Source organism: Neoarius graeffei, chromosome 16 (assembly GCF_027579695.1).
Source record: "Neoarius graeffei isolate fNeoGra1 chromosome 16, fNeoGra1.pri, whole genome shotgun sequence".
Lineage (NCBI taxonomy): Eukaryota > Metazoa > Chordata > Actinopteri > Siluriformes > Ariidae > Neoarius > Neoarius graeffei.
The window spans coordinates 4,593,201-4,615,936 of record NC_083584.1 but is presented as its reverse complement, the minus strand read 5'-3'; the positions used below and the strand labels follow the sequence as shown (position 1 = coordinate 4,615,936).

The 22,736-nt window shown below is 41.5% G+C and overlaps 1 protein-coding gene across 1 annotated transcript in view; it reads left to right on the top strand.

The window, feature by feature from the left end:
- LOC132901024 (uncharacterized) overlaps window positions 1-17,807 on the top strand; it is a 58,756-nt gene extending 40,949 nt beyond the window's left edge. Inside the window, exons 3-11 of the mRNA XM_060943436.1 lie at window positions 6,668-6,892; window positions 7,540-7,731; window positions 10,531-10,686; window positions 11,059-11,182; window positions 12,726-14,588; window positions 14,770-14,932; window positions 16,606-16,768; window positions 16,985-17,117; window positions 17,259-17,807. Coding sequence (XP_060799419.1) covers window positions 6,668-6,892; window positions 7,540-7,731; window positions 10,531-10,686; window positions 11,059-11,182; window positions 12,726-14,588; window positions 14,770-14,932; window positions 16,606-16,768; window positions 16,985-17,117; window positions 17,259-17,425 — 3,186 coding nt within the window. The 3' untranslated portion in view covers window positions 17,426-17,807. The remainder of the gene's footprint in view (window positions 1-6,667; window positions 6,893-7,539; window positions 7,732-10,530; window positions 10,687-11,058; window positions 11,183-12,725; window positions 14,589-14,769; window positions 14,933-16,605; window positions 16,769-16,984; window positions 17,118-17,258) is intronic.
- The last annotated feature ends 4,929 nt before the right edge of the window (window positions 17,808-22,736 follow it).

The window sequence follows — 22,736 nt, the reverse complement described above, 5'->3', positions numbered from 1 at the left end:
TTAAGTGTAATTACAGTGTAATTTAAGTATTTTCGTAACAATTTTTCAACACATCTAAGGTAAATGTTGACATTCTGGATGACTCTAATGCCGCTTTTCCACTACAAACGCAGCTGAGTCGGGCTGAGCCGTGCCGTGCTGAGTTGTGCTGAGCGGGGCTGTTGGAGTTGCATTTCGACTACAACCGCGCTGAACCGTGCTGGCTGGCAGTGGGTGGACACATTGGGTGGAGTTAGCGAAAGTGGGTGGACGTCACGTGATGTCGTTAAGCAGCGCAAACAGTGACATCAGTGAGCTTTTAAGCGGTAGTCTCACGACCCGAATAGTAAACAATAAACATGGAGGACATGGAGTCGTTAGTGTTGCTGGTCTTGGTTCTGTGGCTTGTTGTCACCGACAACGCCAACAGATACTGGCAAGAGCGTATAGATGAGGCGAGGCGCATAAGGCTTCAGAAATTCTCGTAATTTGTAATTATTCTTCTTCCGGGTTTGCGGTGTTTACAGATCCCAGCGTGCTCGCGGGGCGTGTGTGGGCATGTGAGGACACTCCTCCTCACCAATCAGTGCACAGGGGAGTGTCTGCTCACGCCCCCAGCCTCACTCGGCTCGCTTTGGCTCGCTTCAGCCCCACTCCAAAACAGTGCGAGTTTTAGGGGCTAAGCAGGGCTGAAGCGAGCTGAGTCGTGCTGTTCTTTGGTAGTCGAAACGCGAGCCGTGTCGGGCTGAAGTGAGCTGAATTGAGCTGAAAAAGGGTAGTGGAAAAGGGCCATATGTCATTTCCACTGTCACTGTGTTAGCAGTTTGATGCCAAATGTTATTACAGTGTAATGTAGGTATTTTCTTATTAATTTTTCAACATATCTGAGGTAAATGTTAACATTGTAGGTAATTCTGTGTCATTTCCACTGTCACTGTGTTAGCAGTTTGAAGTTAAGTGTAATTACAGTGTAATTTAAGTATTTTCGTAATAATTTCTCAACACATCTGAGGTAAATGTTGACGTCCTGGATGACTCCATGTCATTTCCACTGTCACTGTGTTGGCAGTTTGATGTTAAGTGTAATTACAGTGTATTTTAAGTATTTTCGTAATAATTCTTCAACACATCTGAGGTAAATGTTGACATTCGGGATGACTCTATGTCATTTCCACTGTCACTGTATTAGCAGTTTGATGCTAAATGTTATTTTCTTGTAAATTTTTCAACATATCTGAGGTAAATGTTGATGTTCTGGATGACTCTTTCATTTCCACTGTCACTGTGTTAGCAGTTTGATGCTAAATGTTATTACAGTGCAATGTAGGTATTTACTTATTAATTTTTCAACATATCTGATGTAAATGTTAACATTGTAGGTAATTCTGTGTCATTTCCACTGTCACTGTGTTAGCAGGTTGATGTTAAGTGCAATTACAGTGTAATATAAGTATTTTCGTAATAATTTTTCAACACATCTGAAGTACATGTTGACGTTCGGGATTACTCTGTCATTTCCACTGTCACTGTGTTAGCAGTTTTTTGTTAAGTGTAATTACAGTGTAATTTAAATATTTTCATAATAATTTTTCAATACATCTGAGGTAAATGTTGATGTTCGGGATGACTCTGTCATTTCCACTGTCACTGTGTTAGCAGTTTGATGCTAAATGTTATTACAGTGTAATGTAGGTATTTTCTTATTAATTTTTCAACATATCTGAGGTAAATGTTAACATTGTAGGTAATTCTGTGTCATTTCCACTGTCACTGTGTTAGCAGTTTGAAGTTAAGTGTAATTACAGTGTAATTTAAGTATTTTCATTATAATTTTTCAATACATCTGAGGTAAATGTTGATGTTCGGGATGACTCTGTGTCATTTCCATTGTCACTGTGTTAGCAGTTTGATGCTAAATGTTATTACAGTGTAATGTATGTATTTTCTTATTAATTTTTCAACATATCTGAGGTAAATGTTAACATTGTAGGTAATTCTGTGTCATTTCCACTGTCACTGTGTTAGCAGTTTGAAGTTAAGTGTAATTACAGTGTAATTTAAGTATTTTTGTAATAATTTTTCAACACATCTTAGGTAAATGTTGATGTTCTGTATGACTCCTGTCATTTCCACTATCACTGTGTTAGCAGTTTGATGATACCGTAAATGTTATTACAGTGTAGTTTAGGTATTTTCTTATTAATTTTTCAACATATCTGAGGTAAATGTTAACATTGTAAGTAATTCTGTGTCATTTCCACTGTCAATGTGTTAGCAGTTTGATGTTAAATGTTATTATAGTGTAATTTACGTATTTTCGTAATAATTTTTCAACACATCTGAGGTACATGTTGACATTCTGTACGACTCTGTCATTTCCACTGTCACTGTGTTAGCAGTTTTATGCTAAATGTTATTACAGTGTAATGTAGGTATTTTCTTATTAATTTTTCAACATATCTGAGGTAAATGTTAACATTGTACGTAATTCTGTGTCATTTCCACTGTCACTGTGTTAGCAGTTTGATGTTAAATGTTATTATAGTGTAATTTAAGTATTTTCGTAATAATTTTTCAACACATCTGAGGTAAATCTTGATGTTCTGGATGCCTCTATGTCATTTCCACTGTCACTGTGTTAGCAGTTTAATGCTAAATGTTATTACAGTGTAATGTAGGTATTTTCTTATTAATTTTTTGATATATCTGAGGTAAATGTTAACAATGTAGGAAATTCTGTGGCATTTCCATGCTCGCTGTGTTCGCAATTTGATGCTAAATGTTATTACAGTGTAATTTAAATATTTTCCTTTTAATTTTTCAACACATCTGAGGTAAATGTTCATGTTCTGGATGACTCTGTCATTTCCGCTGGCACTGTGTTAGCAGTTTGATGCTAAATGTTATTACAGTGTAATGTAGGTATTTTCTTATTAATTTTTCAACATATCTGAGGTAAATGTTAACATTGTAGGTAATTCTGTGTCATTTCCACTGTCACTCTGTTAGCAGTTTGATGCTAAAATGTTATTACAGTGTAACGTAGGTATTTTCTTATGAATTTTTCAACATGTATAAGGTAAATGTCAACATTGTAGGTAATTCTGTCATTTCTACTGTCATTGTGTTAGCAGTTTGATGCTAAATGTTATTACAGTGTAATGTAGGTATTTTCTTATTAATTGTTCAACATATCTGAGGTAAATGTTAACATTGTACGTAATTCTGTGGCATTTCCATGCTCGCTGTGTTAGCAGTTTGATGCTAAATGTTATTACAGTGTAATTTAAATATTTTCCTTTTAATTTTTCAACACATCTGAGGTAAATGTTGACGTTCTGCATGACTCTATGTCATTTCCACTGGCACTGTGTTAGCAGTTTGATGCTAAATGTTATTACAGTGTAATGTAGGTATTTTTTTATTAATTGTTCAACATATCTGAGGTAAATGTAAACATTGTAGGTAATTCTGTGGCATTTACATGCTCGCTGTGTTAGCAGTTTGATGCTAAATGTTATTACAGTGTAATTTAAATATTTTCCTTTTAATTTTTCAACACATCTGAGGTAAATGTTGATGTTCGGGATGACTTTGTCATGTCCACTGGCACGGTGTTAGCAGTTTGATGTTAACTGTAATTACAGTGTAATTTAAGTATTTTCGTAATAATTTTTCAACACATCTGAGGTAAATGTTGACGTTCGGGATGACTCGCTGTCAGTTCCACTGTCACTGTGTTAGCAGTTTTATGCTAAATGTTATTACAGTGTAATGTAGGTATTTTCTTGTTAATTTTTCAACATATCAGAGGAAAATGTTAACATTGTAGGTAATTCTGTGTCATTTCCACTCTCACTGTGTTAGCAGTTTGAAGTTAAGTGTAATTACAGTGTAATTTAAGTATTTTCGTAATAATTTTTCAACACATCTGAGGTAAATGTTGATGTTATGGATGACTCTGTCATTTCCACTGTCACTTTTTTAGTAGTTTGATGCCAAATGTTATTACAGTTTAATGTAGGTATTTTCTTCTTAATTTTTCAACATATCTGAGGTAAATGTTTACATTGTAAGTAATTTTGTGTCATTTCCACTGTCACTGTGTTAGCACTTTGATGTTAAGTGTAATTACAGTGTAAATTAATATTTTCGTAATAATTTTTCAACACATCTGAGGTAAATGTTGACATTCTAGACGACTCTATGTAATTTCCACTGTCACTGTGTTAGCAGTTTGATACTAAATGTTATTACAGTATAATGTAGGTATTTTCTTATTAATTTTTCAACATATCTGAGGTAAATGTTAACATTGTACGTAATTCTGTTTCATTTCCACTGTCACTGTGTTCGCAGTTTGATGTTAAGTGTAATTACAGTGTAATTTAAGTATTTTTGTAATTTTTCAACACGTCTGAGGTAAATGTTGACGTTCGGGATGACTTTGTCATTTCCACTGTCACTGTGTTCGCAGTTTGATGTTAAGTGTAATTACAGTGTAATTTAAGTATTTTTGTAATTTTTCAACACGTCTGAGGTAAATGTTGAAGTTCGGGGTCACTTTGTCATTCCCACTGTCACTGTGTTAGCAGTTTGATTTTAAGTGTCATTACAGTGTAATTTAAGTATTTTTGTAATTTTTCAACATGTCTGAGGTAAATGTTGATGTTCTGGATGACTCCTGTCATTTCCACTATCACTGTGTTAGCAGTTTGATGATACCGTAAATGTTATTACAGTATAGTTTAGGTATTTTCTTATTAATTTTTCAACATATCTAAGGTAAATGTTAACATTGTAGGTAATTCTGTGGTATTTCCATGCTTGCTGTGTTAGCAGTTTGATGCTAAATGTTATTACAGTGTAATTTAAATATTTTCGTAATAATTTTTCAACACATCTAAGGTAAATGTTGACGTTCGGTATGACTCTGTTTCATTTCCTCTGTCACTGTGTTAGCAGTTTGATGCTAAATGTTATTACAGTGTAATGTCGTTATTTTCTTATTAATTTTTCACCATATCTGTGGTATGGTAAATATTAACATTGTAGGTAATTCTGTGTCATTTCCACTGTCACTGTGTTAGCAGTTTGAAGTTAAGTGTAATTACAGTGTAATTTAAGTATTTTCGTAATAATTTTTCAACACATCTGAGGTAAATGTTGACGTTCTGTACGACTCTGTCATTTCCACTGTCACTGTGTTAGCAGTTTTATGCTAAATGTTATTACAGTGTAATGTAGGTAATTTCTTATTAATTTTTCAACATATCTGAAATAAGTGTTAATGTTGTAGGTAATTCTGTGTCATTTCCACTGTCACTGTGTTAGTAGTCTGATGTTAAGTGTAATTACAGTGTAATTTAAGTATTTTCGTAATAATTTTTCAACACATCTGCGGTAAATACTGACGTTCGGGTTGACTTTGTCATTCCCACTGTCACTGTGTTAGCAGTTTGATGTTAAGTGTAATTACAGTGTAATTTAAGTATTTTCGTCATAATTTTTCAACACTTCTGAGGTAAATGTTGACGTTCTGGATGTCTCTATGTCATTCCCACTGTCATTGTGTTAGTAGTTTGATGCTAAATGTTATTACGGTGTAATGTAGGTATTTTCTCATTAATTTTTCAACATGTCTGAGGTAAATGTACGGAGCCGTAGAGGGGACATGGTGAATAAAAAAATAACAAAGCATGGGAACGACTTATAAGGCGTGTACACGAGATATTAATGCGCGCGCACGAGTTATAACCCGTGTGCACGCTTTGCGTTAAGGCGTGCGCTCGGGTAGTTAAAAGTGAGGGGACGAGTTACAAATCGTTCCCTCGCTTTCATTAAGGCATGTGCACGAGATATTAGTACGTGCGCTCGAGTTATAAAGGCGTGCGCACGGGTTATTAAAAAGTGAGGGAACGTCTTAAAACTCGTTCCCTCGGTTTATATCCAAGGCGTGGGAATGATATCCTATGTCGTTCCCTCGATTTATTAAAATATTCCCACAATATCCTTGTTTTCGTTGATCTCGTTGCCTACACACACACACACACGTACACACAGGCTGTAGCTCACCATGGTAGCGCCGGAAATACTAGACGCTATTTTATTATATTTTAATATTGGACTCAGATACACAGAAATCCTGGATGCACTTGCATCCCAACATGGCTTTATTATAAGTCTGAGACACCTCAAGAGAGTTCTGAGAGAGAATGGGCTTTGCCGTCGTAGTTTTTCTGACCTAGGAACGACTATAGATTTCATCATCAGCCAACTAAATAGCCCAGGTCGCCTCCACGGGTACCGCTGGATGCACGCAAAGTGCCTAGAACATGGCATTCAGGCAAAAACAGAGGATGTACGGATTATCCTTCAATTACTGGACCCAGAGAGTGTTGCGCTACGCCGTCGTCGTAGACTTCAGCGCAGACAGTACTTTTCCAAAGGACCCAATTTCATTTGGCATGTCGATTCTTATGACAAACTAAAACCGTTCGGAATCTGCATAAACGGATGCATAGACGGGTTTTCCCGTAGGATCGTCTGGCTGAAAGCCGCACACACAAGTAGTAACCCGCGAGTGATTGGCAGTTACTATGTGGATGCAGTGGAGAGGTTAGGTGGATGCCCGAGAATCGTACGAACTGATTTTGGAACTGAGAATGTGACTGTGCGAGACATCCAGAAGTTCTTCAGGCGTGACGGAGAAGACGACAGGGCAGGGGACCGAAGCTACATCTCCGGGGCCAGCGCTGCAAATCAGCGTATTGATTCTTGGTGGGGCCAGTTGCGTAGACAAGGGGCTGAATACTCGATCGAGTTCTTCGGAGAGCTGAAAGACGAGGGACTATTTGGTGGTGATTTCCTGGACAAGCCATTGGTCCAATTGTGCTTTAAAAATGTCATCCAGGTGTGTATTTGTGTTATGTGTTCACATAGGTAGGCTAGCCTAATGCGTTGTGTCACTGTCATGGGTAAAGATCCTCCCCCCAAATGGAACGCATCCTTCCCCCAAAAATAGACAATTAACTTACGACATCCTCTTATAAATATGATATGCTGCGGAGATAAACACGTTCATATCATTTTGTTAAACTTAAAGTTATGGGTGACAGATGACTTCTAGGCCTAGTCCCCACACAGTGTTCGCCGTGTTTATGCACAGACTGATCAACTGTCTGGGACAGACAGACAGACAGACAGACAGCACCTGCTATTCGCCTATTAGCCTATAGCTGTTGGTGGCATATCCTCAGATCTCCATCGATTGATAAATAGGCTACTCACAGCATTACAGTCCAACTCACCGTTGTGACAAGGGTAGCCTCTGCAATCACAGTTACAGACAGCGCTTAAAAGTAGGCCTAGTTAATTTTCTGCATTTTTATTGATGAGCCGAGACCGAGTAGGCTCATCAATAAAAATCACATTGGGTTCAATGTGAAGAATCCATGCGCTCTGCATTTGGAACCCTCACCCTCCGTGAAACGGGGCTGGATGCGTTCCTGTTTTGTTTAGGCCATCCATTTCCAATCTTCATTTCAATTTGTTTTACAGGAAGAATTGAATGAGGTCACGGCTGTTTGGAATGCGCACCGGATCCGACCATCGAAGAACCCAAACTGTCCCAGCGGGATCCCAAATGCCATGTTTATGGTGCCTCAGCTATGGGGGACAGATGACTTCAAGGTCTCACCAAGCAATGCTGATCTTCAAACAGCCAAAGATGCATGCACGTTCCTTACTGCAGTACCTTGTGACGAAGACGTTTTTGACCTATCTATAACCATAATGGATGAGCTGAATTTGAGTTTTCCCAATGACAGACACCAGGCTGTAGAACTATACATTGCACTCAGGGATGCTATCCGCTTGCAGATGAACGCATAGACCAAGTTATGATTTATCATATTCTGAGATTCATGCTTTGGAAGCAGGCATGCTTTGGTGACTTCATCTCAAAGCTAAAGTCATGCGTGCGCCTCACGCACGCACGCGTGCACTTCAACGTGCACATGGCACGAATAAATGTTCCTGCGAATGCATAGGCTATTAAGTAGGCTAAAATGTTTGACTAGTTTTAGTTAAAGAAACAAACAGCAAGTCACCTTATTGTCTTATCAGAATACATTTTACTGTGTAGCCTATGTGACAGGCGAGGTTTCAGAGCACACTGTCATAACATTTAGCCTACACAAACCTGGGGTAGCCTATATACATTCCTAGGCGATTAGCCCTATTGTCATTCTTCTGTGTTTTTTCTCTCTCTCTCTGCATCAGCGTTCACTGTATTGAGCTATAGACTGTTGTGTAACTTGTGTTGATATGCAAAATAAGTAGCCGGGGAACTTAAACTGGAAACGGGAATGCATCCTCGGACAATCTACCCAAGCACAAAGGTTGCAAATACTACTGATGTGCTGACTTAATTTAGTTTCTCTTCCTCAATTTCTGATTCATTAAGAAGATTCATTAAATTTAGATAATTTTTATTAATCAGTTGCAACACAGCCTTTTAAAAGGGATTGAGAGATACTGTTTGAACATTGATTGCTTAGGATGTTATATGATGAATATTGCCTTCACGTTGAAATTATTGTTGAATTGTTTTGTTTATTTAGCTGAAATAGTTTAACTGAAAAAATTTTTTTATTGTTGAAAGGGTTTACTGTATAAAACATACAGTATCTGATTTTTATTGTGTTGTTTTTTGTGTTTATTAACATATTAACACCACATTCATTCAATGTCAACTATTTCATTGATATTTTAACTACTTATTACAAAGACCTTTGCACATTTTGCAGAATACAAAAAGAAGGGGTATTTGAAGAATCACTGTAGCATTAGCATTTGATGAGCCAGTTGCTCTATAAAGACAGCGCTGGCCCCGGAGATGTAGCTTCGGTCCCCTGCCCTGTCGTCTTCTCCGTCACGCCTGAAGAACTTCTGGATGTCTCGCACAGTCACATTCTCAGTTCCAAAATCAGTTCGTACGATTCTCGGGCATCCACCTAACCTCTCCACTGCATCCACATAGTAACTGCCAATCACTCGCGGGTTACTACTTGTGTGTGCGGCTTTCAGCCAGACGATCCTACGGGAAAACCCGTCTATGCATCCGTTTATGCAGATTCCGAACGGTTTTAGTTTGTCATAAGAATCGACATGCCAAATGAAATTGGGTCCTTTGGAAAAGTACTGTCTGCGCTGAAGTCTACGACGACGGCGTAGCACAACACTCTCTGGGTCCAGTAATTGAAGGATAATCCATACATCCTCTGTTTTTGCCTGAATGTCATGTTCCAGGCACTTTGCGTGCATCCAGCGGTACCCGTGGAGGCGACCTGGGCTATTTAGTTGGCTGATGATGAAGTTGTGCAAGAATTATAAATACTAGTGGAGTACATTACAGCGCAATGTGAAGTAGCACAAGAACATTTAAGAGTTTAATTTATGTATTTCGTTCATTACCGTTTATCCAAGCAAGTGTGCATCCACGACACAATTAATTACTGAGCCCACAACAAGCGTCCTGACAAACTCCCTACAGTATTACACAGCCTACTAGCACCATATCACACCTGGCTTGTTTAAATGTTCAAATAGCGCTTTATAAAGTTACCTAACATATACAAGTGCAATGCGCTTTTTGAGCACGAGTCACGTCATGAAGTTTACTCATCACCATAACAAATAGCCAGTAGGCTTGCGCTAGCCTACAGAACACAAACACTACATTTTATTTCATCTTCCCTTGACCACCTCTCTGTATGGCTGTCATTCTACTGTTCGAGTAGAACTACTGACACATTCACAACGTTTCCAGACGGGGATTTAAAAATGACTGCAGCCTACGTTATGCTGGGGACTGCTTACTATGGACAACATTACATGTAGTGTCAGCGAGACTAGTTGGTTGTAGGCTAATTCAAGTGCTTCCTTCCGTAAGTTAAGTTTGCCTGGCTACACAGATGCAAATGGACAATTTTAATGAGTAGTAGATGAAGAATGTAAACATATAACGATGATGTGCTTTTGCAACTTGTGTGTTTGTGACTTATTGCGGCAAAAGCAGCGTGTCCTTACCTTGAAGTGGGATCTGCTTCTGCCCGAGTGCCCGTACGTCCACCTTGAAACAGTTCACAGCGGTTAGCTACACGTGTTGATTGGCTGTATCTCTTGTGCCAAACAAATCAGATGTTGTGGTGGGCGGGACCGTGTTCTTGAACTCAGAGAGGCGAGTGCAGGAAAGGACGTGCAGTGACAGTCGCGTTAGGAACAAAATGGCTGCAAAAAGGCATGTTATCGGCATATTGGTGGAAATTATGGCCGATACCGATAACCCTAAAAATGCAGAATATCAGCCCGATATATCGTCCAGGCCGATTATCGGTCGACCCCTAACCTTTAAAAGAGTGATGATTTGTGTAGCATTTGTTTTGTTAGCGGAATAAAATTTGTGCATTATAACCCCTGTTTTGCAGAAGATTGTTGAATAAAGTCATTTTTGCGCTGTTCTCTTTATCACAAGCTTTTTGTCATCAGCATGTGCTCTGTTTGAACACATTTCCCCAAGCTGTTTTTTCTGTGTTCAGGTCTGGTGAGGATCTGACTCCGTTACACATCGCTGCGTTATGGGGTTGTTATCAGAACCTCAAACTCCTGCTGAAGAACGGAGGAGACCCGAGTCTGAAAGACCAGGTGAGCATGTCCACTGTGGGAACCACTAACCTGTGTTTCAACACTAAAAATAATTGAAAATTTTATTTTGTTCCATTCATGCATATTTTAAAATATTTTTTCTTTTTTTTGTACAAGCTTTTGTTCTTATCAATTAAACATGTTTATGTTTAAAATGCGTTCAATATAAGGAGAAAAAAGACGAGAATAGGTTCTATATTTCTGTAACATTGGATTTCACTGATAAACAAAGCGGTATATTGTTACAGTTACATAATCAAGAATATGGTATATAATTATCTTTATTTTAAGTAAGAGATTTATGTATACTGTATACTTTAATGTTATTGTGTGTGTGTGTGTGTGTGTGTGTGTGTGTGTGTGTGTGTTCAGGATGGGAATAAGGCAGTTGATCTGGCAGAACAGGAGGAAAACAGTAAATGTGCCAGCATCCTTCAGGAGTACGAGTCTCACACACCCCAAGCTGAATATGAGGATTTGCCCAAATTCCAATACTGTAAGAGATTTTCTTTACTATTCCACTAGAGTTAAAGCTGTTAAAGTGAATGTAATGCCTTATTGTAATGCTTTAAAATTAATATATGTCATTAGTAACAACCAAAATGAATAAAGCAGAGGGAAAAAATAATATAAATTATTTATTTTATTATCAAGCACAAAACTATCAATAAATCGCGGCTTCCGGATCCCGGAAAAGGCAGCCTTGCCGCAGGGCTAATCTCGCATGACGTCATGTGTGGAACCGCGGTTATCTGGGTCATTTTAGTTCATCTGACTCCATGTTTGTTTACTCACTGAAATTGGACATTGTTGTTGTAATCTTACAAAAATAACGATGTGAAAGCGCTGTGTTGTGTTTGGATGTTCAAATCCATATACAACAGAACATTCAGTTCACAAATTTCTGAGAAATGACACTAATCTAAAGCGACAGTGAGGTTTGCAAAAACGAAGCGGGTAGATTTCGTGTCGCCTACTAATAATAAATCTGATTCATCAAGTGTTCATCAGCACCAGAACGACTACATGGGAATTATTGGAGCAAAAAAGAAACCCGTTGATTTCATAAATGACATTTGATCTGACGTTTGGACAGTTTATCGATTCCCCCATTATCGCCCACTTCATATTTTCTTTTAGTAATTACACTGCATAAGTGTACGTTTTAGAGGTTATATTTCTGCATTTATTGAGGTACATATAAGTATTTTTCCTATATTGCAGCAGCCAGCTTAGAATAAAAATCCACAAACCAATCTGTTTCCCCAATTCTCTCTGGCTGATGGCGCGCTATCGGCGCTGAGCAGGACTGTCGTGAACTGGCAGGTTCTGGTCTTGGGGGCTTGAAAAGATAACCATTTGCTCCAGAATATCCTTGATAATCATCTGCTCCTTCATCCGACATATAAGAATCCCAATCAGTATCAGAATTCTCTCCAAAACGTGATTCCATATCAAGACTGCTCTAACCACTGCTGCACACGGGAACGAAATTAATATCTGGATCTTTATTACACATGTGATGTCACGCAGCCCTTCAGGATCTTGCGGTTCAGTCTCGGCAGATTTCGTGAAAATTGGCTGAGCTTCTTGATTTTCCATTAATTTATGGCCTTTTGGATCAGTTATGGTTCAAAAACACATGGTCAATCAACATAATGACTTGCTTTGTATAAGGAAAAAAGTGTGGTTTAGGGGCAGTACATTCACATTAATAAGCAGTGACCTACACGACATGTTTTGGTGGCAATATATAGGTATGTACGGTAGGTGTGTCTTTTTGAGTCCATATAAGGAAGTTTGTAAATAGGAGGAAGGAAGTCATTGACTGCCAGTCTTAGACACTCCAGTCTGTCCCACTCGGACACACCCAGCTCCTTTCTAGTCACACCAAAAAGTCTTCCTTGGACACACCCACTTTCCCTATTCGGACAAGCTTGTTTGTCCCTTTCAGCCATTCCCATGTGTCTCATTCAACACTATCCTTCTCTTGCGTCAATCTCAAATAAACATCCCTGGAATCTGTCTGTCTTTTCCAGCGCTCTACTCAGGCCACTCGGTGAGAGACTGCAGCGGGAACCTGACACAGATGAGTGATTTTGGAGACGAGCTGCTCAGCAGCACCCGATATTCCTCGTTTTACCGTAAAGCAGAAAGTAACGGGCTGCCAAGGGCCAGAGACCCTCAGGAGTCCTGGCTCTCCGACATCTCTGGTTTTACTGCACGTGATAGTGACGTGTTTAACAGAGAAGAAGTGGGCGGTTCTCTTCCTCCGGTTCTCTCCAGTACTCGCCTGTCAGGGATGGACTTTAAGAAGAGTACAGAAGTGGTCCAGCCAGCTTGTTTTCTCACAGCAAGCCGGAAAAGCATCACGTTCAGAGATTACGATGAGTATTTTCCAGATTTGAACCAAAACAATGATGACATCAGCAACTCCACGGACTCGACGGTCGATTTCTCGCTGTATCCCGACTTCTTGCACTCGGAGCACATGACTACTGTGCTGCAGAATCAGGGGATTGACGTGACGTCTCCAGATGATGTATTTGTCTTCTGCAGAGACGGAAACACCACAGACGATTTTGATAAGACTGTAGTGGGAGGGACGGCTCTGGGGGAGGACGATGGAGATGATGGAGAAGACGTGTTTGTTGATAAAGTTGATTCGCTGAAGTGCGCCGCTCACTCCGCTGCCAGCAGCAGCAGTGGGTCGAGTCAGTACAGCAGCTGTGACAGCGAGCCGTACAAGACTACCATCGAAGCACCTTTATCTTCTGAAAACATTGCACCATCAGAAAAAGATGGACAGACAAAAGGATGTCTGGACTTTGACAAGAAGGAAGAACTTAATTTACAGTTGCAAGCATGCGATGAAAAAACGAGTGAGCTTTCCTTCACTCCGAGTCCGTTCGTCACAGGCAGGACCCATTCACGGCTCAGTCGCTGCTCCCAGAGAAACAGCACATCGTCTTTTTCCTCCTCGTCTCTTTTTGAACAGACGCTCCCTACACTGACGCGAGTGCGCCGCGATGTTACTCAATCAGACAAACGTAAACAGAGACGTCCCTCTGAAGAAGACAAAGGAGCACATCTCGATTCCCAAATGGCCAATCTCTGCGTTTCTTCTCAACTTCATGGAAGCCAAGCGGATACTCTGATTATCTCTGGAAGCATGGCAGATACCATCATCATTCCGAGAGGTGCCACTGAGGATGCTTTAGAAGGTGGAACATCATCATCATTATCATTATGCCACCAAGAGGAGGATGTGTTCACTGAAGACGAGGAGTTTTTAACTTCAGATGTTTCCACATCAAATGCAGAAATACACAGAAACACCAATTCTCAAGAGTCCAGCTCAGAGTCAGGTTCCAGCTTGAGTCAAATCCTCGAGGTTCCATCCACCGGCTGCATGCCGAGATACAGCATGAGCCGAATCTGCAACCGTTCCCAAACTCAGTCACTCGCAAACCTGTCCTACACCCCCGGAGGATGTCCTCTCATCGCTGACGTGGACGAACCGGTGGAGTATCTTTACACTGATACTGAGGAGGGGCATGAGCTGATCGAGACACACGTCCCTCCAACGTCCAACACGTCTCTAAGCTCCTCTGTCAGCGAGGAGACCGTTATTTACGACTGGCGCTCGTTACAGGCTGCAGCCAAAAGTCCAGAGAAGGGAAAAGAAAACCGCAGTCCTAACGAAGTGATGGAGAGCACGAATATCTCTGAGACGGAAGGGTTAACAGACCGAGAGCTCAGGCGCAAACTCGTCGAACTGGGAGAGGAAACCGGACCCATCAACAGAAACACGCGCCGTCTGTACGTTCAGAAATTACGAACACTGCTGAAGGAACGTGTTGCTGAGAAATCAGTGCAGGATGAACAGAACACAATCGCCGGTATGTTCAAGACCCTTACATTTACAGATAAACACAACAATAAAGTGTCTTTTTTTATCATGGTTTATATAATAATTGAGTGCATTATTCAGGGTTAGTGCTTATTTAGCGTGATTAAGGAGCATTAGCAGAAATGTGAGTTGGTATTTATGGCGGTATTTGTTCCCCGTATGAGTTATAGGTTACAGTCCGGAGATGAATAAAGTGTTGTGTTCGTTCAACCTGCCTGACTGTAAAGCTGATGAGTTTGCGCTGTGTGAGCAGTTCGATCAGCCTGATCAAAATAAACGCTGGCGTGAAGGTGTCATAAAGTCTAGCTTTAACTACCTGTTACTTGACCCCAGGTAAAATATACAAGTCTACTCTAACCCAAAACTACAACCCCAAATCAGAGTTGGGACGGTGTGGAAAATGCAAATAGAAAAAAGAAAAGCAGTGATTTTCTAAATTTACTTTGGCTTGTACTTCATTGCAGACAGAATAAACCCGAGATATTTCATGTTTTGTTAGCCAGGTTCATTTCATTAGGTAATATCCATCCATTCCTGCGTTTCAGACCTGCAACACATTCCAAAAAATGTTGTTACGGGGCAATTTAGGGCAAGTAATGAGGTAAAACATTTAAATAATGATGTGATTTGAAACAGGTGATTGTAATCATGATTTGGTCCAAAATGCAAAAGATGGGACGAGGATCTCCCAGTTGATCAACAAATGTGTGAGAAAATTATTGAAATGTTGAAAAACAATGTTTCTCAAAGAAAGATAGGAAGGGATTTGGATATTTCACCCTCGACTAAAATATCATTAAACCATTCAAGGAATTTGGAGGACTATCGGTGTGTAAAGGGCTCAAGCCTAATCTGAACCCCCATGATCTCTGATCCCTCACTGCATCAGGAACCGTCATTCATCTACAGCTGATAGAACCACATGGGCTCGGGATTACTTTGGAAAACCTTTATCAAGCTACAATACAGAGTTACATCCACAAACACCAGTTAAAACTTTACTGCGCTAAAAGGAAGCCTTATGTTAACTGTGTCCAGAAGCGCCGTCGACTTCTCTGAGCTCGGCGGCGTCTGGGATGGACCATCACACAGTGGGAACGGGTACTGTGGTCAGATGAATCAGTATTCCAGGTTTTTTTTTTTTTTAGAAGAAATGGACGCCGTGTGCTCTGAAGATGAAAAAGAACCATCCAGACTGTTCGCAGGAACGAGTCCAAAAGCCAGGGTGTGTCATGGTATGGCGTTGGGTCAGTGCCCTTGGCAAAGGTAACTTACACTTCTGTGATGGAGCATTAATGCAGAAAAGTCCACTGAGATTTTGGAGCAACATCTGCTGCCTTCAAGACGACGTCTTTTCCAGGGAGATTTCAACAAGACAATACAAAACCACATTCTGCTCACATTACAAAGGCTTGGCTGTGGAAGAAGAGGGCGTGTCCCCTCTGTCCCCAATAGAGAATGTGTGGAGAATTTAGAAATGATAAATATGACAGTGACGACCCCGAACTGTTCCACACCTTAAGACCTGTTTACAGGAAGAACGGGACAAAAATAACACCTGAGACACTTCATCACTTGGAGTCTTCAGTCCATAAACAGCTTTAAGTGTCGGGAGAAGGAACGGGAACATTATACACATTATAAAGTGGGAAATGATTTACTGTAACTTTCAACATTGAAAAATGTTCATTTTGAAAAAAAACAATTCATGAGGTAAAACATCAAATGTGCTTTTGTATTGATTTGAGTGTGATACAGGTCAAAGAATATTTACAAATCATTGTTTTTAGTTTTAATTTCAATTTCAACACACTGTCCCGACTTTTTCTGATTTGGGGTTGTAGTCTACAATCGACCAAGTGAAATCCACTTAATCCTGGGGCAAAGCCACTTGATCCCAGTCTCAGGAAGAAGTTTTTCATTCTCTGTTTATTAATTAAAAAGCTAACACCTTTTTAATAATAACCCAGTGTAAATAATCCTTTGTAATGTGGTTCTGTGTTCAGAGTGTCGAAGAATCTTCCATACCGCAGTCAGTGGATGACTCCCCACGAGTGTTTCCAGACTTTCATCAGCTCCATTTTCTACGTGGGAAAAGGCAAATGCTCTCGACCGTACAGCCACCTGTATGTAGCTCTGGAGTATTTCAAAGGAGACAAATCATCCAAGGTACAATACTCAAGAGATACTAGCTAACTACACTATGGGATAACAATGAAGTTAATCTCAGTAGTGTTAACATTAGCAAAAGAGAGTTAGTTAGCAGATATGGACTTACAATCCTGATGAAAGTGGATCTGAACGGGGAAAAATATGGCAACGACAGAAAAATCATGAGAATGAAATTCTAGAACACCATGGTGATTTTGTTCCTGGTGTTTTCAGAAACTCTGCTCGAAGGTGCAGCACATCCTGCAGGTGTGGAACTGTGGTCATGGTGTTATCTCGTTGCACTGCTTCCAGAATGTGATTCCTGTGGAGGCATACACACGCGAGGCCTGCATGGTGGACGCCATCGGTACGAACTTTGTGCTCATGTGTGATAAACGATAAAAACAGACCATAATATCAGGATCTCTCTCTCTCTCTCTCTCTCTCTCTCTCTCTTTCTCTCTGTATAAAATGAATTCGTTACATTTCAATTCATTCCTCTCATCAGGTTTGAAGATGTTGACCAATCAGAAGCGAGGGGATTATTATGGGATGGTCTCCACCTGGCCTGCTAAGAGGCAGCGTGAGCTCGGGATTCACCTGCTGTACAGATCCATGCAGATTTTCCTGGCTGAGGGAGAGAGACAGCTCCGGCCGGCTGATATCAGGCGATGATGTCACGCTGTCTGTACGACACTGAGCGTTAGAGAGTCCTTTGGGTTAAATCAGTCAGATCCGAAATCCTGAGCGCACCACGGTTGATTTTACTCCATTAGTCATCAAACACTGTACCTGTTTCTGTACTTGTGCCCTACCCGTACTCCCTATTCCCATTATGTTGACACTTAATCTAAGCCGTGCATCGTGGAATCTCCTCAGGGGTTACAAAAGTTTAATTTGTAAATTATGTTCCAGTATGATTTCAGACATGCTGACGAAAGACAAAAGTAGTGCACTATATAATCACTAAGTCCATAAAGTGGATTCTGATTGGCTGAAATAAGTACAAACACTAACACGCCTGGGCTGTGTCTCAAATACTGCACTTTACACACTTAGTTCAATACGAGATCATATATTTAAATAATAACCATCCTGTCTCGAGCTGTTACAGTAAACTAATCAACGACTGGGTGGTGTGATGAAACAGTTACCATCCAGAAGCTGATTTTCCTGTCACACCATGTCCTAAAGATATTTAAAAAAAAACACTTTTTTTTAAACCCTTATTGTTTTATTTAATGTTCTGTGAAATAAGTTAGTTCCCAGTTCGATTATAAACAGTCGCTCCCTCACCAGCCTCTTTTCTCTCTAACATTTAGTAAGACAAAAAAACAAAAAATGCAGTTTGTTACCAAGAAACCACAAAGAATTGTAAAATTGTAATCCTGAAACAGTCGGAAAACTTGAACTTTACCTCTGACTGTTAAAAAGCGCTGACACTAGAGACTCCTTCCAGAAATGTGAAAAAATAAAACTCTCCTCACAGAAAACTTCATATTAGTGACTTGAGCACGTTAACATAAACCTGTGAGTTGCAGCTGCCCTGCTGTCAGAGCTGCAAGTTATCGACAATTTAATCAGCACCTTCTGACCAATCAGAGTCCAGAATCCAGCAGTGACATGCTGTACCAGTGCTTCATGACTGATGGAATAAAATTAGTCATTTTATAGCGCACTCTGTAGCATTATATTTCAATTAGCGTATCGTTAAACCCACAAAAATCCGGTTGCAGCTCAAGAAACCCTAAAAAATAGTGAGAGTTCCAAAAATCATGATCACATTGGAACAGGCCACTGAGGTTAACAATAGGTAAAAAAAAAAAAGCATTAATATTGTTTACCAAGACCTAGCAAGGACACTTTATTTTTGGAGGAAAATGTCTTACAATTGTGTTACTGTGCTACTGTTTTATTACTAATGAAATATTAAGGCTAATGTAAATGAATAATAATGAAGTTTTGAGAGATGATCTGATAACTGGAAAAAAGGAACCTGCTGTATGGTGTAAAAAAAAAAAGTTTTATGTCAATAATCTGAACCATCATTGGGAAAAACACAATGAAATAAGGGGCGGCACGGTGGTGTAGTGGTTAGCGCTGTCGCCTCACAGCAAGAAGGTCCTGGGTTCGAGCCCCGGGGCCGGCGAGGGCCTTTCTATGTGGAGTTTGCATGTTCTGTCCGTGTGGGTTTCCTCCGGGTGCTCCGGTTTCCCCCACAGTCCAAAGACATGCAGGTTAGGTTAACTGGTGACTCTAAATTGACCGTAGGTGTGAATGTGAGTGTGAATGGTTGTCTGTGTCTATGTGTCAGCCCTGTGATGACCTGGCGACTTGTCCAGGGTGTACCCCGCCTTTCGCCCATAGTCAGCTGGGATAGGCTCCAGCTTGCCTGCGACCCTGTAGAAGGATAAAGCGGCTAGAGATAATGAGATGAGATGAGACAATTAAATAAGGACTATTCATTAAACACACACACAGCTGTAGAACTCTTGGTCCTGTAGTCATTTCAGTATAGTCATAGTGTTAGGAATTGATGGAAGGATATTTACACCACTGGGGTTTTGACTTTTTTTTTTTTTTTGCTCAATGTGAAGACAAACCTAGATCAAGTAAATAAAGTCAAACCAAATTTAGTATCATCGGATTCTTGAATGGTGATTGGGAGAAACTGCTGCTCCTCTTCTCCGTGCTCTCATGGAAGGCGGTCGCATTTCTCTGCTCTCCTCTCCTCTCCTTTTTTTCCTGCTTGTGCTCTTTGTTTCGTCTCGTCTGCCTATACTTTTTTTTTTGAGAGACTCTCTCCGCATTGAATTTCTAAACTAAAAAAGCATGGATTTGATAAACTGGTCTCCTAATGAAATTGACAGTTTCTGGGTTCGGGGGAACCCACCTGTCCTGCCGGAATGTCTGTGGAGGACATTGGAGATATCTACCTATTCAGAACCATGATTACCAGACTTTTGCTGATTGGATTAGGCATTGTCCTGGTATATCGAGGAAATCAGACAATGGTGACAGCTGTTCAAAGCCCCATAAAGCTGCCCAATATGATTGAAGCAGTGGGCAAAGCTGTCGGCACTCAGACTGTGGCTATAAAACTTGAACCACAACATGGTTGTCATCTGGAGATGCTTTCGGCTTTGCAAGGAATAAGTATTTCGGAGACCAAATGGAATTGAATTGAACAGAAATGGACAGATATGGACGAGTTGTGTGGACGTGTAAAGACTGCGTCTGTTCGAAAGACCAAACAATCTCTATCTTATCGATATTCGGCTCCCTGAACAGCACCGTCCTCGATCAAGGCCGTTGCTGGGGCAACATTTCCCCCAGAAGGTCACTGCTGGGAGACACTCTCGCATTCTTCGCATTCCTTCCCCAATTTCCGCGGTTGCCATTTTTCACCCCCAGTGTGACAAGCGAGTGCGTGACCAGCGCCGCTTGCATGGCTGCAGGAGTGGACGGCTGCTTGCTTGCGCTGGGTTACCTCTACCTCCTCCCCTCCCCTCCCCTCCTACCCCCTTACCCCTGATTGCCCCCTCCTTACCCCCTTACCCCCCTCAAGTCCCATGTTTTAAAGTGTACTTGTGTTATTGTGTGCTTGTGCGGAGGTTTTTAAATGCTCCCACACTGTACTCCTGATAGGAGCGTGGTGGTGGTGGTGGGGGTTTCTTTTTTTCCTCATCTTTCCTCATGTTACTACTGTGTTTCTTTTTCTTTTATCCCTGTCTTCCTGTCCTGTTCCCCCTCTGTAAGGACAGGTTGATGGTCAATTTCACTGGTAACAGTGACAATAAAGGGTTCATTCATTCTTATGCCTTTTTCACAATTTTTAATACACATGATTACATTCAAATAAACCTTTACTGTTAGGACTGGGACTGTTTTGGCCTCTAGAGGCCGCTGTTATTTCCTTTTTGTGTCATGTTTGTTTTGGCCTCTAGAGGCCACCACTGTTCCTGTGTTTTGTGTTTGTGTTGATTGCCTGTTTAGTCCTGATTATTTTCACCTGTGTTCAATTTAGTTTGTGTATTTATACCCCCTGAGTTCAGTCCTCTTGTCACGGAGTCTTTGTGCTGTTATGTTTATCTCCAGTTTCCTCTGTACCATGTTCTTTGTTTTGCACTTTGCTTTGCTTTTGGACCTAGTAGTGACTGTGTTTTTGGATCTTCTGAGCTTTGGTATTTTTGCCTTTTCTTTTCTGGTTTTTTGGCTTTTGCTTTGTACTTTTGGATTTTTATATCTTCTGAGCGTTTTTGGATTATTACTTTTTGGATTTTTTGTGTATATATTGTAAATAAACCTTTTGATACTTTTTCTACTTCCGCCTCACGCCTCTGCATTTGAGTCATCCCCCTGGTGGCCTAGTGGGGGTTTGCTGGATTATCACACCAGCCAACCAGGTTCGTATCCCAGCAAAACCCTAACAGAAAGACTCCGTCATGACCGACTCAGCAGAGGCTGCTTCAACTGTCTACCCGGCCAACCTTCAGGGAATTATGGCAACTTTGACACGCTTTGGAGTGACCATGGACGCTCATGGACAAACGCTCACCAGCCAACGTGAGGCCCTTGCTCGCCACAAGGAACTGCTTCAGCAAATTGGGAAAACCCTGGCACAGCTGACACCTCTGCCTGCATCGCCTCATCCTGATCCAGCTCCCACTCCTGCTCCAGTGCCTCCTGCCATGCTGCCTTCTTCACCTCGCGAACCCAGCCTTCCTGCACCACAGAGATATGACGGCAAGCACAGTGAGTGCCGAGAGTTCCTTACCCAGTGTCAACTCACCTTTGAGCTTCAGCCTACCACCTACACTACGGATCGCCGCAAGATTGCCTTTGTGATCACCTTATTAGCTGGTAAGGCGCGAGCCTGGGCTACTGCTATCTAGCAGAGACAGGGACCTGAGTGCTTTGATTTCCAGCTGTTTTCTGAAGAGATGCTTCGGGTCTTCGATCAGGCGGACATCAGTACCGACGCAGCCAGAAAGCTCATGTCCATCCGGCAAGGAGGAAGCGTCGCAGATTACGCCATCTCGTTCCAGACGCTCGCAGCAGTAAGTGAATGGAACGAGACTGCCCTGGTGTCAGCCTTCCACCATGGTCTGTCTGACCCCATCAAGGATGGTCTGGCCTCTATTGGATGCCCAAGTGACCTCGAAACTCTCATCTTACATGCTATTCATCTGCACAACAGGATTAGAGAACGCCGCCAAGTCCTGAGCCCCCCCAGCCTCCCTACCTCTACCTGGAGCCCGTCTACCTCCTTCAGTGACTGTCCAGAACCCATGCAAGTGGGTCGTACTTGCCTCTCCGCATCTGAGAGGGAGCGCAGAAGGAGGGACAAGTGCTGCATCTACTGTGGCATGCCTGGTCACTTCTGAGCATCATATCCCGAACTCTCGGGAAAAGGACCGCCCCGTCCAGCCGAGGGAGGGTTGTGATGGGGCCTACCCTCTCTCCCGGACTCCCTGGCCAAGGAATCTACATCCCGGTCTCCATCTCCTGGGGTGAGTCTGTCCACTCTTGTCAAGCTTTGTTAGACTCAGGGGCGGCTGGGAACTTTATGGATATTCACTTCGCCCAAAGTATCAATGTTCCGACTGCACCTCTTGAAGTCCCACTGTCTGTGTCTGCCCTCGATGGCCAAGCGTTAGGTGATGGAAGAGTCACCCAAGTTACTTCTCCAGTCTTCCTCCAGTCTCAAGGTCACAAGGAAGAAATATCCCTGCACCTGATTCCTTCACCTGAGTTCCCAGTTATTCTAGGCCTTCCTTGGCTTACTCGCCACAACCCTCGCATAGACTGGGTAACAAGCCAGGTTGTGGAATGGGGCCCTGCATGCCATGCCTCTTGTCTGCTCTCTAGCTCTCCTGTGTCTCCTGCCGAGCCCCCTGATCTCACCGAGTTATCTCAAGTTCCCACAGAGTACTGGGATCTCAAAAAGGTCTTCAGCAAGAGCAGGGCCGCCGTTCTTCCTCCG